At 37.7% G+C, this 18,163-nt stretch overlaps 1 protein-coding gene across 5 annotated transcripts in view; it reads left to right on the top strand.

Moving 5' to 3' along the window:
- CEP85L (centrosomal protein 85 like) overlaps positions 1 to 18,163 on the top strand; it is a 124,111-nt gene that overhangs the window by 16,639 nt on the left and 89,309 nt on the right. For 3 of the 5 annotated variants that reach the window (XR_012041456.1, XM_072855747.1, XM_072855746.1), the window contains exon 2: positions 490 to 651. The exons of 1 other annotated variant lie outside the window; for it this stretch is intronic. Coding sequence is in view for 2 of the 4 variants with exons in the window: in XM_072855747.1 (XP_072711848.1) it covers positions 490 to 651 (162 nt within the window). In the remaining 2 variants the exon portion in view is untranslated. Of the gene's footprint in view, positions 1 to 489; positions 652 to 18,163 lie in introns of those variants that run through there. One more of the 5 variants, XM_072855749.1, reaches the window with a different exon arrangement.

Below are 18,163 nucleotides of genomic sequence, written 5' to 3'. Positions count from 1 at the left end.
AAACATAACGAATTACTTTAGATATCAGTGTTAACGATTTCATTGCTGGCTTAACTTTATCACCTAGGTCATGTGGTTTATGCACAGTTGGAATGACTCTATTTCACTGGCCAAATCTTCAACTGGTTTCTGTTCTAAAATACGTTCATGTCTCTGATTGTAGTTAAACGCTTGCAGTGCAAAATTTTGCTGTAAGTCGAGAATCAGTTCTAGGACAAGAATCATATGTTAAATATCTTGTTAAAGTTCATGCAATAGCAGTTTAAGGGTTATGTTTTTAAATAGTAAAAATGTATTTACTGGATTTTTTTGGGACGCTTCCACCTAGCAAAAGGATTTTAATAAAAAAATACCCCAAAACATTGGCACAGAGTCTGGCTCAAACCTGAACTATGAAACATGGGATTCGGTTTTAATCTTGACCGGTATTTTGTTGTTGACTTCTGTACTGTATCTGTAATGACAGACTTCTGGCTTCCTTCTTTATAGGCTCAGATTATTCCTCAGTGGGATGGTTACCTGGTACTGAATCCCTGTGGCAGTCCACAGCCATTTCATCAAGCAGTCAAAGCAATCCTGTCAGAAGACACAGTATAGCTTCCGACAGCGGGGACACTGGGATTGGTACCTCCTGTTCTGATAGTGTGGAAGGTGAGTTGACACTGTTAAGTTTTGGATGTTTCTGAGAGAGAAACGATCCAAAATGTTTTAAAGGTATGTTTCCCAGAATAATGGTACTTTTCCAAAGCTGTTGAACTCATGCAGTTCTTTGTTTTCCTGGCTGGACCAAGTAATTGTTTTGGTGAGGTTTAATTAATTTACTTCTGCATGAGTTGTGTGCATTAACTTGCATCTCTGCCACAAAGCTGGTACTTGTGTTAGCTCTTTTGATAATTGGCAGTTACAAGAAGTGTCAGATTTATACAGGGGAGTAATATCCCGTACTACAGCGCTTGATAAACGAGTGGTAAAAGGAGAAAAACTTTTGAGGGAGCTGATGAAAGGACAAAGCTTTCTGGTGTTTATTGTGCGTGTTAGCAAAGAGCTTACTCATTGGGGCTGGGAGGAAAATAGGGTGTGTTGTCTTCCCATTTCTTTCTTCTGGTGGGAAATATGTTTACATTTTGTTGCATGGCAGTTGACACATAATCAAAGATCTTTAAGGAAAATCTAAAGGTAAAATCTTTAAGGTATCTGAAGGTTGTTAAAACTTAGTTTGGACTAAATCATTATTACTCAAAGTTGATCTTGTCCGTGAGAGGTTCAGCCTCTAAGGTAGCAGCATCTCCATAACGTTGGCACCCTTCCTATGGAATGTGTCACTGGAATTAAGCCTGAATGAGAGAGAGACTAGGCAGTAATAAGGCTTGAGGTTTTCTTCTTTCACAGCCTTATTTCCCAGTGAGATTTTCAAGACTTAAGGTAATGACAGCGGGACTGATATACTTTTCTCTAGCACCTTTCTATGCCTGGTAAATTTTTCAAAAGGGGTAGCTGAAATGAGGAAGAAGAGGAAGAATTAGTAGAAATGAAGTAAGGAATGCTGAATCAATGTAAGAGACAGGAGTCTCTATAGGGGGGCTGAGCATTCCTGAGGAGAGGTTAGAATGCCTCAGAGTTAAATTTGTAAGGCCTCTTTGCACATGAGGAAATCCTTTCTGCCTTCTTCCTGTGGCATCTGTCAGTTGGAAGGGAGCTCTCTAGGAGAGTCCTCATAGCTTGCTTTCTGCTTACTTTCATTTCTAAATCTTTATTGGCTTTGGCAAAATAAAGATTTTAGTCAAATACTCAAATTCTTGGGTGTAAAACTGAAATAGTAAATTATTATTATTATTGCAGAAGCCTGATTTCTTTTTCTTTTTTTTTTTCTTTTTTTAAGAGATGTAGGGGGAATAAAGCACTCTCATGGTGTGTATGTATAGATTTACAATCAGACTCACCCAAGTGTTGCACAATACTATTTTAAGATGCAGCATTTGAATAAAAAACATGCTCTCCCCTCCTCCCTTTGAGGGCTTCCCCATTTGGGGGGTGGGGGGAAGGAGGGGAAATGAAACAGCACCTCCTCATCAGATCTCCTCCTGGCTCAAGAGGAGAGCAGAACAACGGTTCCTGGGGGCGGGGAGGGAGGGGAGGAATGGCACACTGATACAATCAGAAGTTTGATAGGCATTTGTTGCCAGTTAACTAATAACTCTCTTCATTTGCATGCTTTTAATAGACCATTGTTACAAGCTGCTTTTGGGGTTTCTCAAAATAAAGAGGGAAAAATTGCAACAGCAGATAGTTCATGAAGTTTGTGCCTCTGGCGATGCTTGGCAATGGTCAGTTCTACTGTATCCTCAGTGTTATCGATTTCCTGCCACCTTGTTTGAAAAACTTTTCAGTAGCAGAAAAGAAAATGTGAAAGAAAAAAGGAGGGAAACCTAAATGTAAAATGAAAGTTAATGGAAGGAGCATATGACAGGCTGGGAAACTGAATGTATGCGTACGTTTTTAGTGAAAAGTGCTGTTGCCTATGATACCTAGTTGCATCTCTCAAGCTGCCCCCTCCCTGTATCCACAAAAAGAAAAGAGTATCGTTGTGATGGTGGGACTGCCAGGCCAGACTGGTAATTGCAGACTTGATGCTGGCCATCTGCTCTCAATGTGGTGCTTGGGAAGAAGCCCTTGGGGATTTTTCAGAGGGGAATTTTTTTCACAAGTCAGCAGATCATTACAATTTTTAACAATGCTCAGAGAATGAAATGTGGCTTTGCTATTTCCTTTCTATTATGCCTACTAAAAATAAAAAACATTTTCAGAATTAACATCTGCTTTAATTCTGGAAGTTGCAGGTGAATTCGTTTGTGCAGATGTGCAGTTACTAGTAAAGATGCTGGTGCAGGGAGTGGAGCTCAGATGCATTTAAAAACTGTTTTTACTGGTTTACCTTGCATCTTAAATGTTCCTTTAAATTCATCTTCTTACTCATGCTTCATTTCAGGAGCATTCAGTCTCTTTAAAAGTGCAAGTTTTAAAGAATAGTGCCAAGTGGCTGTTGTGTTTGGCTCAAACCTATATGGTTTGGAGGGGAGATGGGTTTTGACAAAGGCAAGAGGAAGAGAAATCTTTTATGTTAAAATGTGTTCAGTTGGTTGTCTCTATATTATGTTGTGCAAAGGTAGGAAAATTAGGAAATGAAATGACTAGTTGAGTTTCATTACTGAAGTTGAGCAATGTTGATGTGCACTGGGGAAGCTGAGGAGAGAAATGTAGAAACTCTAAATGTGGGGATGTTTGGGTAGAATAGATCTTAAATTTCTAATTCAGAGTGCTCTTAATTTAAGAAGTCATGTCAAAAGGCATTTTTATCTCTGTGTAAACTACCGTTAATGTGGTTGGGTGGGTTGGTTGGTTTGTTTCCTGTCAGTAAGTGGTTCTGGATTCAGATCAGCTTTTGAGCGAGATAAAAATATTTACTGTATTCTGTATGGAGCATGAGGAAAAGATTTTGATACGGTCTTTTCCAGGTTATTTTCTTTTTAAACCTACCTCTACTTGTAACTTGTAACTTACCTCTAACTCTGTTATTACTGTTTTCAACTTATCCTGTACAAGTCTGAATAGTTAATTCTTGGGCATTGGCTGCAGCTAGTCTTCAGAAAAATCTCATATTCTCTGGTAAGAAATATGGTGGAAGTGAAACGTAGAGCCTTATGAAACTGTTGAAAAGTTCCTGCATTTCAGATAGAGTAGGAGGTTGTGTTCAGGATGAATCGTGTGGAAGAAAACATTTTATTTGGTGGCCAACAGCTGATCAACTGTCAGTGAAGACTATCTGAACCTTCTTGTTCTTGTTTTCCTTCTCACTGGCAGCTCTGAAATTAGCAGACATTAACATTTGTGGCTTATGCCTATAGGGACAAAAGGTAGCTTCCAACATCAAACAGCTAACAACTGTGCTATGGGTAGGTCTTTACATATAGGTTGCCTCTTAAACTTCAGAATTTGACCAAAAGATTGTTGATACTATTTCAGAACTGAAGCTAAAAGAGGAAACAAGGTTAAGGGGAGGTGGGTGGCAGAAAAAAGCCTCTCTTGTAACGAAAAAGTGCAGGTATAAAGTTCTGAAAACTTTCAGTTACAGGATCTTGTGTCTTATCTTTGTGCAACTCAGAAGTCTTTCAAATGGAAGCAGATTCCAGAAATAGTTGTAAAATGAATATTTAGAATTCTTTTGACCTAGGAAACGTGATGGTAAACTTCTAAATTATGACTTCTCTAATTCTCTGTCTACATAAAATGCATGGTCTAGATTGAAGTCATTCTTTTACAACTTAGAATGTCTGTTGGGAAAAAGCTGTGAGATACTGTATGGAAATGTGCAACATATTCATGAAGCACAATGTTTCCTATTCTCCATCAGCAATAATAGCATTTATACTTACAGCTTTAACCGTTGTGACACCTATGCCAGTCATCCATCAGTCTCTGTATGACCATTCTTTCAGTACCGTTTACATAAGAAACATGAAGGCTACATTTTAAGTATTTTTGAGACTGTTTTTATTTGGGTTACTTAATTAGAGAATCCAGGTCTTATCAGAAATTAAATGGGCTGTAAACCTCAGCAGAGCTCTCTCCCCTGTGCACATTCTGAGTTTTGCCTTTTGATCAGGAGGGATAAGAACTAGATATTGATGTGACAAGATACAGGGACCATGGCTCTTGCAGGCCAAAACATTTTCCTCCATCAGATAAGCTTGCTGTGCAGTGGAAAGTTCCTTGTAAAGCAGATATCTTTCTCTGTTATTATTAAATAGAATTCTTGATTTACCATTTCTGGTTGCAAATGAATAGGCATGAAAATTCATAGAATGTTGCTTTCCTGGAAGAGAGAGATTGGATGCAGAGGATCAGAGTTACCACTTTTTTATTGGGGAGTTAACGTTCTGCTAGTTTAAGGTTTTTAAAAAAACTTTTTTTTAACACCCCCCGCCCCCCCATGTTGATTTAAGATGGATGGGTAATTATGTCTCTTTTCATATAGAAATCTGAATAGGCGTGGTCTGTTCACATTTTAAAACACTGTTCCATAGCTATATATAGAGGTTGCCTTTGGGAGAGGAGTTTCACAAGTAGTGGTTCAGGGAGTATTGTGGACTAGATGCAACATGCTTGATATATTATCACTGTATTTTGTATAGGTAGGACTTCTCTGGAACGCTTAACTGATAGAATAGGAACTTGTTTTAATGTTATGAGGTCCAGGGGAGTCTCTTGTCTCTCAGTTTGAACAGAATATGTTACCTTTCTAACTGATTAAAAAAATCTAATGAGTTCAATTTAATTGTAGCATTTCTTGGTATGCCAGGGAACATGGTACAGCCAGCTCCAAAGTTATTTGATTTTTCTGTTTCAAGCACTCTTCTTCCACCAGGTCCTGAGCATGGTATTCTAACACTCTCCCCCTGCCTTCCCCTCTTCACTGAAGGAAAAAAAGAAAAGTTAATAAATATAGCTTTTGAATATAGTGAAAGGCAGAATTGGATTTCAGGAGACAAAATCTAATTATGAGTATCTTGGGCAGGTTCTTTTGTTTAGTTTAGCATGCTGCTAAAGATAATAGAGTTGAGAATGTGTACAGGTCGAATACTAGTTTGCGCTATCAGATTGATGTCAGGAAGGTGCAATAGCAAAAGGATCCTAGATCTTGAGAGCTGACAGTGTACTTTGTACTCATTGTCTACTGTACTCCGTAAATTTGGAAGATGATGGATTTGAAGAGAAGTCCCAGAACTTACTTGAGTTGAGGTTAATCTTTATGCCTTTGGATCCTGGCAAGTAGTGGCATAAGTTTGGTGAAGTTGGTCGATTATCTGGAGGTTAGAAAATAATGATGTTTGAGGCATTCTTCCTTGATTTCCTTCCTTGCTGTTTGCCAAGTCTCATGTTCTGAAGCAGTGTCGTGTCCTCTGTGAGTCAGCCTTATTGTGTTACTTGGATGTTATCTATCCTGACAATCAGAAATGTGCACTTCACTTAAGCCTGTACTAGACTGTTCCTTGTAAAAGAGGTACTGTCATCCCTTGCTAGAATGAAGTGTCTATATTTCTGAGGGGAATATAAATATTAATGCTATGAGCTTGGCTGTTTATTTTCTGAGGGTTTTTTGGTAGGATTTGAACAAAATCTAAACCTGAGTTATTTCAGAATTCTAGAAACCTATTTCCAGGATTTAATGGATAGGAAAAAATGATGCTAGTAAGTTTCCACTAAAATAAGACATGGGGAAGTTGCTTCAAATGGCAGTAGCATACTCCCTGTGTGAACCTGTGTACTCTGAATTTGAAATTGGCTTGAACTAAACTAAAGGCGCTCACTCGTTCCACATGTGAATGTTCTGCAGAGAGAAATAGATGCTGCTTTAACTTCATACTTTGCCTTCTTTTGTGGTAGTTTCGCCATAGAAACAAGCTCATGGTATGCACATGCTCAGTTTGCCGCACAAAAAATACTAGCAGGATTTTTCTCCAGCTAGTGGGCGTGTTTTCCCTAATGGACTCAGTGGATTTTGCCTTCAGCTAACATCAATACTTGGTTTTTAGAAAGATGACTTCTGTTTGTTCTAATCAGAAATGACTCAGTTAAAATAAATTGTGCTTGCTTAGGATTTGGCAGCATTCACTTTGATACTGTGCAAAAAGTTATTTCTGCCATATATATTTTGGAAGCTATGCCTCTGTTTGAGTTCTGTCAGAGTGAATGTGTTTGAGATGGCGTGGGAGGTTGTCCCCTGCTGGTAGGTAAGCCCCCACGCAGTCTCTCACTCACTTTCCCCCAGTGGGATGGGGGAGAGGATCAGAAGAGCGAAATCAAGGAAAAAAACCCCAAACTTGTGGGTTGAGATAAAGACAGTTTAATAAGTGAAAGAAAAAACAAGCAAACAAAAATCAAGTGATGCAAAAGCAGCACCAGCAGACTGATGCCCAGCCAGTCTCCGAGCAACAAATACTTTGGAAAAAAACTGCCCCTCAGTTTTATTGCTGAGCATGACATTATATAGTATGGAATCTCTTTGGTATTTCAGGTCAGCTGTCCCAGCTGTATCCTCTCCCAACCTCTTGTGCACCCCCTCGCTGGGGTGGCAGAGGTCTTGATGCTGTGTAAGTACTCTTCAGCAATAGCTAAGAGACTGGTATGTTACCAGCACTGTTTTGGTCACCAGTGTAAGACACAGCACCATAGGGGCTGCTACGAAGAAAATTAACTCGGTCCCAGCCAAACCCAGTGCAATCTCTGCCCCTTATTCCGTATCATTTGCATCATGCTCAGGTGAAAACTCAGGGGTTTGTTTTTAATATGTCCTGTAATCTGTATTTTTGGAGTGTGGTGGATATCTGGCATTCTGATGGGAAAACAAGGAGCATCATACAATGGTCTTGTCTGTATTTAGGTTAGTATCATGACACCTGGGCATGCCAAGCATTATACATCTTTGCTGAGATTTCATGGAGGACTTTGCACTTTTCCTTGCTACTGTTACATCAAAGAAAACTCTTTGGCCTGCATTCAGCAGCTCTGTAACTCAGGATCTCATGAAGGAAACAGGAGTGAGATCAGTTTCAGAACAGCAAAAGAGAGGAACATTTTGAGCCTTAAACTACCTTTGTATGAACACTTGGAAACATTCTGTAGCTACTCAATATTTAATGTACATATTCAGGTAGCGTTTGCAGCCTTACCTGAAAAAATCACAGGACTCCTTTTTAATCCTTTCCACTATAGACAAAGTAGTGCAGTTAGTGGTAGACCATAGTCATTTGGGGTGTACGCAGTGAGTTGCTTACAGCCTGCTGCTGAGCAAGACAAGACCTGTTGCTGCTGCCTTGAGTTCTAGCTCGGGACTTGACAGAGAAGACTGGTTGTATCCCCCATAGAAAGGTTTGTAAATCCCTGATTTTTAACAGTTTTACAACACTACCTGTTTCTGGAGGGCTTATGCTTTGCTCTTAGTCTTTATTCAACAGACCTGTTTCTGCCTTAATGTATGCACAGATAAAACTTTGTGTGTGTGTGTAAAGTCCTGTTAGTGTGTTTAATGTCATCCTTTATTTTAGCTGTGATTTCAGTGTACTGATGATCAGGAATTTTTGAAAAAAAACCTTTGAAGTAGAACATAAAAGCTCCCTGTTAAAGAGAACCTTTTTCAGGGCCTCACTTGTGTTTCTGTGAGCTTCTGTGATAAGTCAGATGGACTTTTTACATCAGTTTTGGCAGTATAAAGGCAGCAGTGGGAAAGAACAGTGTGCAGAGACCACTCTTACATGAAGCGTAGTTACTCCATCTTGCTTCCTTCATCACTGACTTTCTTCAGGTTAGGGCAATTAAGTGTCTGTATGAGAACATGAGAAATATGCAGCAAATGACATGTCTGACTAGCTAGCCCAGGTTTTGGGTGGAATGAAATAGTTTGAATTGTGCAGGCTGGTAAGGGGAAAAAAAAGCCTGCAAGAATGCTCGCCTGTCTGCTCATGGGGGTTTTGTTTGCAGTAACCTCACCTGAGTGATGGTTGGTAACAGCTGGCCTGTTAATTTTCAGGCAGAATAGGTGCAAGTTTGTTGCTTTTGATAGGTTAAATTCCTTGAAGAACTGTGACTGTTTTGTTTTTAAAGCAATTATTATTGCCACTGTGTATTTTTCTTTTCACCATCTTAAATGCTTCTTACCCAATCAAATTTAGAAGGAAAATTGGTATGGGTTTTTCCCAATGCAAACGTGGTAAAAGAAATCTTTTGGGTTTTTTCTTTTCTTCCTTTTAAAGGGCTGACAGATAAGATTTTGCTATGACAATGATTGCATTTATGTCAGCTGCAGTTATGGAAGTCTGCATTGTAGAAGTATAGTCAGCTGCACAGAGGTCACTTCTTTGCTACTGAAAGGGAACAGCCCTTCATTCTAGGTGTCTTTTAAATATGGACTTGGCAAATTCAAATGTATGAACACTATGAATTGAGCTGACGATGGAGTTGATCTGTATTTTTTACGTTACGTTGAGCTATCAACAGCTATCAGCAGTCCTTCAGTTTATTACAGATTTTTTTTGCTTTCATACTGGTCCTTTGACTTTTTCAGGAATTGCATTAAAAAGTTATACGTGTACATTTTTCAGTCATTCAGATTGAAGAGATAACTAGGACATGTAATTTGAGATGAGCAGAGGTTGGAATAAACCTAGAAAATCAAGGGCTGTCTAGTTTAAAAGGATTTGTTAATCTCTAGGAATAATCTTGGCTTATTCTTCATAATAGGTTATGCCAATTTTAGGTAATATGACGGTAATTAGAAGTTCTAAATATTTTTTTCTTTAAATGTAGATGTTAGTTTTTGTGAGTGTTGTAGTCCTTAGGAGGTGTGCAGTAAACATAATCTCATCTTCCTGCTGTGTCGAAGAGGAAGTTGCAGATGAAACCCCAGTCACCTATGTGCTGTGGTATATAAATATTTTCTCTGCTCTATGTTTTTGTTGTCTGTAGACACTTTTAAAGCTCCTGGAGCTGATGATCATGTTCTCACACCATCACATTGCATTCTTACGTTGCTTGGAAAGGTTGGTTCTTGTTTACCTCCACAGTACCTAGAATCTGTGACCCTTTTTCACAGCCTCATACTGAGTGCTATAATGTTTTGGAGTTTGGAGCTTACTGAAGTTTTGGAGACTTGAAGATTTGTGTCTTACTTTAGGTACACTTACGTACTTGTAATAGCTGATTTACCCAGGCTTACAGTTCTCTTGTATTTACAATGAATTAATGACATGCTACTTTTACACTTGTATTTTTAGCTGAAAATACAAGTATTTGAGGTTGAAAAAAATTGAGCAATGACTGAGTGCTAAAGTGAATTCCTCATTAATGTTGGGTCTTAATGGAAGAAAAAAAGACTTTCCAATGCAGAAGCGTATAAGCGAATTTAATTTCTTTGATAGCTGATAATTTTACTGTTCTCTGCTCTTACCAGTAGTGAGGTTTTAGGGATGTGGTGAAAGAAGAAAGTTCTTAATTCAATATCTACTTGTGTTTAAGAAGAATTGGTATGAAATACATCAGGAGTGTGGAGGTGAGAACATCTCCTGAGTAGATGTTCCTCCATTTGAAATTTAGCTTTATAGCTGTGTACAAAAGATAATATTATAGATGCTATTTTAAAATAACCTGGAAGAAGTCTGTACATAGTCTGAAGAATAGTCTTGGTTATACAAAACACAGAGACAAGTCTTTCTTGTCCAGTTTTTGTCAACACCATATAAACTATTTACTGAGTTCATTTGGATGTGCCAGGTAGCACCAGGTGACCTGTTGTGAGGATCAGCAGTTGATATTTGGGTGGAGAGCTGCACTGAATTCGGAAGTGGGCTGAAATGAACTTGTTGCTTTAAGATTTGTTTTCTTGTTGCTCTGTTGTTAAGATCTAGACAATATCAATAGTGTTGGTACTGCCAGGAAAAAAAAAGGCCTAAAAACTGGAGGCCCTGTGTTCCCTTTTGGCTGCAGGATGGTCATTGAAATGTAGGGGTAAATAGCCTTTTGATTGCAGGGTGAGAGTTGGGACCCTTGTCTGTTTCTCCCTGTTCCATTTGAGAGAAACTCTTTTAACCTTTGTAACTTAACAATAAAAGAGGAAAAGCATCATGCTACAAATAGGACATCTGAATATGCTGCAGTTTTAAGCCAGTTGCTAAGAAAACCTTAGGATATGTCTCAATTTAAAAAGTACCTTTTTTTTTGCTTTGTGTCATCATGACTTGTCAGTGACAGTGAAAAAAGAATGTTTAAACTTCAAAAGAGTAGGTTTTAAAATATGGGGTTTTAAAAATATATTTTTATTTGTGTAGTAAGTCTTTCCTTCTGCTCTGTGAACTCCTCAGTTTTCTGCCTGTGATGCTCTTTTTTATTTAACTTAAAATGTGGCTTAAAGTTAGATCTGTTTTGTCTGGATATAGATCCTGGACTTGCTTTTGTCCAGAATGATGTTTACTTAGAAGGCCAAAGTTGAGCCTTGTCCTGTGGATGGCAGAATATTGGCCCCTGTGAGAGGAAACTTGTGTCTTGATTTGGCTTAGTTTTTTGGTGTCGCCCCCTCCCCCCCGTTGTTAGTGGTGATTTTTTTAATACAACCCTCAAGCAAAACCCACAGCTCTTCTCTTTACTGTGGAATCCTCCTACGTTCCCCACCCCCACAGTGATAGCAAATCCTCTCAAGAAGTGACCACATGGAGGCTTTGTGAAGGTTTGCTGGTTTATTTTAGTAACCTCTATTGATAATAAACCTCTTAAAGTATGTTCTTGCCTCTTGACTACTCTGAAATTGTTAGAGGGAAAAAGCTTCCATTAAAGATGATTTTTCCACTGAAATTTTATGTTCTTGTATTGTAGTTATCCTGTGTAATTGGTTGAAAAGTTTTTGCCTCATTCTGCTTATGAAAACAAATACAACTTATGTAATGAATAGCTTTTTAGTAAATATTCAAGCTTTTTCTGCAGAAAAATGCTTTGAGGCAACCCTGGTAGGAAATGTTAGTTGTATAGATCTAAAGAGTATCTTCTCTGTATGTGTGTGTATTGTTTTAAAAATGTCTATTAACTAGCAAGATCAGAAAAAAAATATCAAAAGGCAATTTAGGTGTATATATGAGAATAAAATTATGTATGTTCTTAGAGGGAGAAAGATCACTGGCAAGAAAAAATGCCATGTGTTTTATTCCCTCTAATGCAAAAACTTTCTCTTAGACAGCAGTCCTCTGCAGCTTTTTCTAAGTTTCTTCTCGTAACAATGAAAACCAGAATGATGTTTTTCAGAGAGATGATATTTTAGTACATGGCTTGGCAAAGAGAATTGTAGATTGGGTTTGCTTTTTTTTTTTTTTAAACCTCATGCAGAATCAATGTAGTTCTAAGAGAAATTAATTTGGTTTTGCAAACCGGGATGACAGTGTTACGGTGGAGGAGGACTAAACCAAAGACTGTTAGTGGTCTAATTCTGTTGGATTAGTAGGAACCCGAGGGTTCTTGTAAAAGACACAGGAGTAACTTTTCAAATTTTTGGTCAATTTCTTCTTGTTTAGTGTATGTCTGGTATTCCTGTGATGCTCAGGAATTGCATCCTCTTTTGTGTCCTGTTCTCTGTGCTGCTGTTCCTCCAGACACTTAATCCTTGGAATACAAAAAGTGGTAACAAAATATACTTGGCATGTGTTAGTAATTTGTTACGTTTATGGATTACATAAACATAAATTAGCATCTCCTTCCTTGATAATTGTCCTTACATTACAATATATTTCTCATTCCTCGAGATGACTGGATGGATATTTATTTTATTTTTTTACTCTTATGGCATTGAACAGAAGGTTCGTAGGGATATTCGTAGGAACGAAGTTCGTAGGTTCGTTTGCTAACAAATTCAATGGATTGCAGAAGGCCTTTTCTTTCCCCATGAGCTTACTGTCCCGGAAGAAATCACATTCCCCTTTTGAGATCACAACGTACTCTCCTTGACAGTATGGCTCTGAAAAAGGGGTGGAAGTGGAAAAAATTCTGCTTTCATCTTGCCAAATAATAATGTACCTGTGACATGACGATCACCTCTTAAATGTGTGGCACACCTGGCACTGAATGCCTGTGACACATTCTACCTGGGTGTAGGCTGGCTCCTTGCAACTCACCTGATGCTTAATAATTTGAATGCCACAGTCTAGCTCACCTGAAAATAGGAAGCAAATAGTTTAATTCAGTCTCTTTTTTTTTTTAATGCAAAATTAATAAGGATTTTAGTCTTCTTGAGAAAGAATTTGCACTGGATATTTTCATGCTGTAGAAGCATAGAAATGGGATTTGGAACAGATTGCTGGAGGTCATTGTTTCCAGCCCTGTGCTCAGAGCAGGACCATCACCAACACAGACTGGGTCAGCCATGACTTTGTCTGGTTGATTCTTTAAAACCTTGACAGGTTCCTCAGCCCCTTTGGGTATAGTGCTATAGTATGTCCTTGTGAAGAATTTTTCCCTAGTGTCCAGCCTGAACCTACCAAGCCACAGTTTTTGATTGTTGGCTCTTATTTTGTCCGCTACTACCAGGAAAAGTGTGGCCAATAAATTTAACTATCTGCCATTCGTGTATTTATTTTTTTTGGGGGGTGGGGTGGGTAGGTTATGTTTGTTTGTTTGGGTTTTTTTCTGGCCAAAACTGTGTACTGGCTCAGCATTACCTCCTGTAGGTTTTAGCAAGTCTAGATATTATAAAACAGAGTTTGAATATATACATATATTTTTGGTGTGTCTTGCTTTGAAGAACAATGCATGCCTCCCTGTGTTTGAGCTGCTATTCTTAAGTATACAGAATTATTTTGTTCTTGATGTTGGTTTGTGAATCAGAAGACTGAACATCCTGTGCATGTTCCTTAAATTGTATGAACTATGATAAACTCTTAGTGGCGCATCCTTTTCCATCAAGGGTTAGCCTATCACTGTCAAAGGCTAAAAATATCTTGTATTTTCAAAAACAGAACAATCTTTCTAGGCTGATTTAAAGAATGGCTTTTTTGTATGAAGTCACAGGAGGTTTTCAGTTTTCCCATTTATAAGTTTTACTGTAGGAGCACCTAGAGATTCTGGACAGGATTATAGTTTATTTTTCTATCTTATATACAAATTCTAAAGAAACAGACACTTACTTTTTAACTGGGTGGGAGTTGTTTTTGGAGCAAGCTTTTCCTTTGAGAATTGATATGGTTAGAGGTAGTCTTTTCTTTCTCACTGTGTCAGCTGTCTATATGCACTCATACTTTGCTGTAGAGAGTGACAGCAAGGTTTTAATTCTAATTAGCTCAGTTTGAAAAGTGAATTAAAAATATGTTCAGAGTGCCTAGAAAGGGAGTTGGATTCACTGAGGCACACATAATCATCAGTTGTGGTTCTCCGCACGTGTTGGAGAAATCTTAATAGCCAAAGGAAGTCTAGTTGAAATCATTTTAGAGACTATTAAGAATTCAAATGAGATGTGCTGAGGTTTTTTTGTTTTTTTTTTTCTTTTGGCAGTAGTAAACTAGGAACCGGCAAGTTCATGGTGCAGATATTTAGTAAAGGGAGCATGCAGATAAAAGATTGTCTAGTATAGTATAATGACATTTTTATTTAACTTTGTGTTTTAATGGGATTCTTAAAAGCAATAATTTTAAAATCAGCCTTTATTTATTACTGTGCCAAATGTGTGTGATCTGTGTAATGCACACTAGTGGTTTGTGTAGATTATCTGAGTTTTATGATCTAAAATTAACTTGAATAGGTACTAAGCTGTGAATTAGGATGTTTAAACTCTATATGACTTTCTACTTTCATGTATACACAAGTCCTGTTGGTATAGAGTGTAGCTATTTTCCATCTGGGAAGAGAACTAAAAAAAAAAGTTATTATTTTCAAAGTATAAGGATCCGCCCCCAAAACGTGGTTATTTTCATGCTTATGTGAATCTGATGTCATAGATCCATGAAGGATCATTCTGGACTGGAACTGAAGGGAAGACCAGGCTATTTGCAGGTTTGATGGACATAGGGTCTTGGAAATTATGGCTGTAAGTTTGTAAGTTACACTGGAAAAGTTTGCTCTGTTGGGTGATACTGCTTGTGGAAGAACTCTTTTGCCCTATCTAGACTAGGAGAAAAAATACTTGTGATGGAAAAAACCCCTTGTGAAGAAAACAATAGCACTTTTTGTGGAGGTTGCTTGGATATCTGTTGTCTAATATAGCTTCTAAAAAATCCTGAGTTACGTGACTAATGGCTTCTGTAGAACTGGAAACACGCTGTCCCTGTGACACATGGTCTAAACTTGATCTTATGTTACTTTCTCCCTCCTTTCAACTCCCATCAGTGTCACCAGCTTCAGTATTCCTGGTCAGGTCTCATTACTGCCCCATCTTCTCTCTCCTGATGAGGTTGAGGGAGAAGAAGGGGAGAACAAATCTGACTTGAAGTAGTCCACAGGATAGGTATGCTTTCCACATTCAGACCTTTCCATGAAACCTCTCTCACCTCCACCAGGTATTCAAATGATCTTACTCCTTGATGCTGAGGACTTTAGTACAGGATGCTCAGCTGGATTAGCTTTACCTACACAACTGCTCCAGTTTGTTACTCTTCTATTCTTTCAGTGTCAGTTCCTTAAAAAAAGGAAAGTGGTGAAAGATTGGTTCTGGCCAGACTTCCTGGTTTATGGTCTTTGTCGTAACTTGTGATGTTACTAGTGGCTCAATTCTTGTAAAACTTGGGATTTGATAATCATCTTTTGGCTTAAAAAGAATAATGTGATATAAATAGAGAAGAAACAGACCTTGATTTCTGCTTTTAGAATATCTTGATGAGATGGTGCAGTAATACTTTCGTCCTTCTTTTCTTGCTGATTTTTTTTTTTCTTGTTTTTCTTTGTAAAATGAGGTCTGGGAGAGTTACATTGTTTTTCTACATGTTAAGACTAATATCACTAAGTGATATAACCAGACTCTTGCAGGATATGAAGATGCAGTGTATACATAGACATAATGAGTGAATAGCAAAAATTGCAGGTTTTGTGTTTACGAATGAGTTTAATTTAATTTTTTTAATGGAAATTAAAATTTATTTAATCCTTAATGGAAATTGGAATGGAATATTTTGGAAGGAGATGAGGAATGTGAAAAATACAGAACCTCTTAAATAAGTACTTCTGAAGTTTTGGAATAAAATGGGAATTTGAGAGGTGTTAGGAATATTATGAATTAGTTATTTAGTTCTGTTAGTTAGTTAATTAGTTAGTTCTGGCAGGTAGCATAGTCTAGTAGAATTAATAAAAGATGTGACTTACTGCCAAAAGTTCTTGTTTATATGATTCTGGGAGTACTATACTCCCATGGGAGTAGTATACCCTTAATTTACTGTAAAAGTTGAAGGACATTAATTAGACTGTTGCTTACATGAGTGGGTATCATTCCAGCTGTTAGGAGGTAGGTGTGGGACTTGATGGAGAGCGTGACACGTGTGGTGGAGTTCTGTGTTTCACAAGTCATATATCAGACTTAGAGAAGCATGGATTTTTTTTTCTCCTCTGAAACTTACCGATTTGTGAGGCTAGTTAAATCAATTTATCTTTTATATGTGCTTATATAGATAGTTTCATTAATATGCATTATATGAGAGTTTGTATGTGTGTATATATGTACAACACAGTTACCATGCTTATTTTTAATCTTTTTGGCCTATAATAAGTCAGCATATAAATTAAAATCTAAAAATAAAGTGCAGTACAGAAAGACAGGGTAAAAAATATTTGGGGTTTCTGTTAAGAAGCTGTTCTTGCATTCAGTGTTTATAATTATGTTACTGATACAGTTCTGTTTCCTCTGCTCCATCATTTCAATATGGTAATTGTGCCTAATCTGCCTACAAATGCTAGTCCAAGATGCAACAGAGAATTTAACACTGCTTGATTATAAAACTATTTTATGCAATGTGAAGCACGTTAGTTTTGATTTATCAAAAATCATTTGTGTCAACCTCTCTTCTAAAGCTGAAGTGCATTTATAGTGTTCTACCAGTTGAGTGGTGATGTGAAGATCTGTATGTAGCTTCTAAAATTGCTACCCTTTGCAGAGTTTCACATTTCATCCTGGTAGCTTGGATGTGGGCTGAATGCCATTACAATTTGCTATGTTAGGGATTTACTGGTACTATTAGGTAACACTGGAGAACACATTAGATACTGCATTGCGCAAAATGGCTCTCTTGTGTTTTGCTGGGGTGAAAGATGACTTCAATTATTAACATCATTAGACAAATCTGAATTTTTTTATTTAAATACTTGCTGTAAGTAGACAATTCAGACTCTCTGAGCTAGTGGAGCTGACTTTATTTCAGAGCCAGAGAGCAGATCCTGGTAAACTGTTTTCTCCCGCAGCAGCTTTTATGATATATTTTGTTCCCTGATTATATATTTTTATGATATACTTTGATCTGAAATTGTGTCTAGCTTTTTAAGAGTTCTATTTTTAATTTCTGGAACATGCTGTGCTAGTAATACTACAACTGAGGTGTTTCTTAATAGGTTGGAGAGCGGAGAAGAAGCAGTTTTGTATTGTTTTGCGTGGGTCAAAGCACTGCTAATGTGCTTGGATACCATAGTGATGAGTACGATAAATATCCAAATATATGAGCCAACAACTGGGAATAAATTTATAAACACTAAATTCTTTCCATTATCAAAGGCAGCAATTTAAACATTCTCTACTCTCCCAGCTCTGGCTCTGTACTCGTAACTGTGCACATCGGACGACAAAATGGACATACAAACTCTCTGTCTTCTAATTTTCATGGGGTGCAGAGAGGAGTGATCACCAAACTTTTTGAAGAAAAATGTAATTCTGATTGTTTGTGTTCAAGCTTGTTAGTTGTTTGTAAACAGTGAACCCCTCTTCTGTTTTAATATTGTCTAGGAGTTAGTGCTCAGAAGATTGGGTAGCATTACAGGTAGCAGCACTTAAAAGAATTCTGCAATTCTTATGTCATATGATATGCTTTGTGTAAAGATAAAGGCTGTGCTCAGTAATGCAGGAGATTCATTGGGTACTCGGGGAGGCATGCTGGCATTGAACCAGCATCCCATTTGGGTGCTAGGTACACCATGCTGTTGGGAATTGAGATGCCAAACTGATTTTTAGAATTATGGTGATTAAACCCCAAAACTTTACCAAGGAAGGATTTTGTGTGTGTGTTGTCTTCTTTTTGTTTTGAATGCTTTAGCATGTTTTATCTTGAATGACTACAGAAATTATCACAAATACGCAAGTTAGAGTTTGGTTACAGTTCTCTTCTCTACAGTGGATCAAGTCTTTTAATCTGAGACTGTTTATATCATTTGTAGCAAGTGTTGTGTTTCATACCAGGGAGGATGGATTTGGTGGACCAAATGGTACCTGACATATATATAAGTTGGCAGAGGAACTTCTGGTCTTTCAAGATGAGAAACATTCTTTTAAAGCATTTATCGTAATTAATGACTTACATTTTCTTGCTCTTATGATTTAGTTGGATTTGTCACTTGCATTTAATTAGTGTGCTAATTCATAAAATTTTCTAAATCATGGTGAAGTCAGGGC

Source organism: Ciconia boyciana, chromosome 3 (genome assembly GCF_034638445.1).
Source record: "Ciconia boyciana chromosome 3, ASM3463844v1, whole genome shotgun sequence".
NCBI lineage: Eukaryota > Metazoa > Chordata > Aves > Ciconiiformes > Ciconiidae > Ciconia > Ciconia boyciana.
The sequence above is the reverse complement of the archived record's forward strand: the minus strand, read 5'-3'. Positions and strand labels throughout refer to the sequence as shown.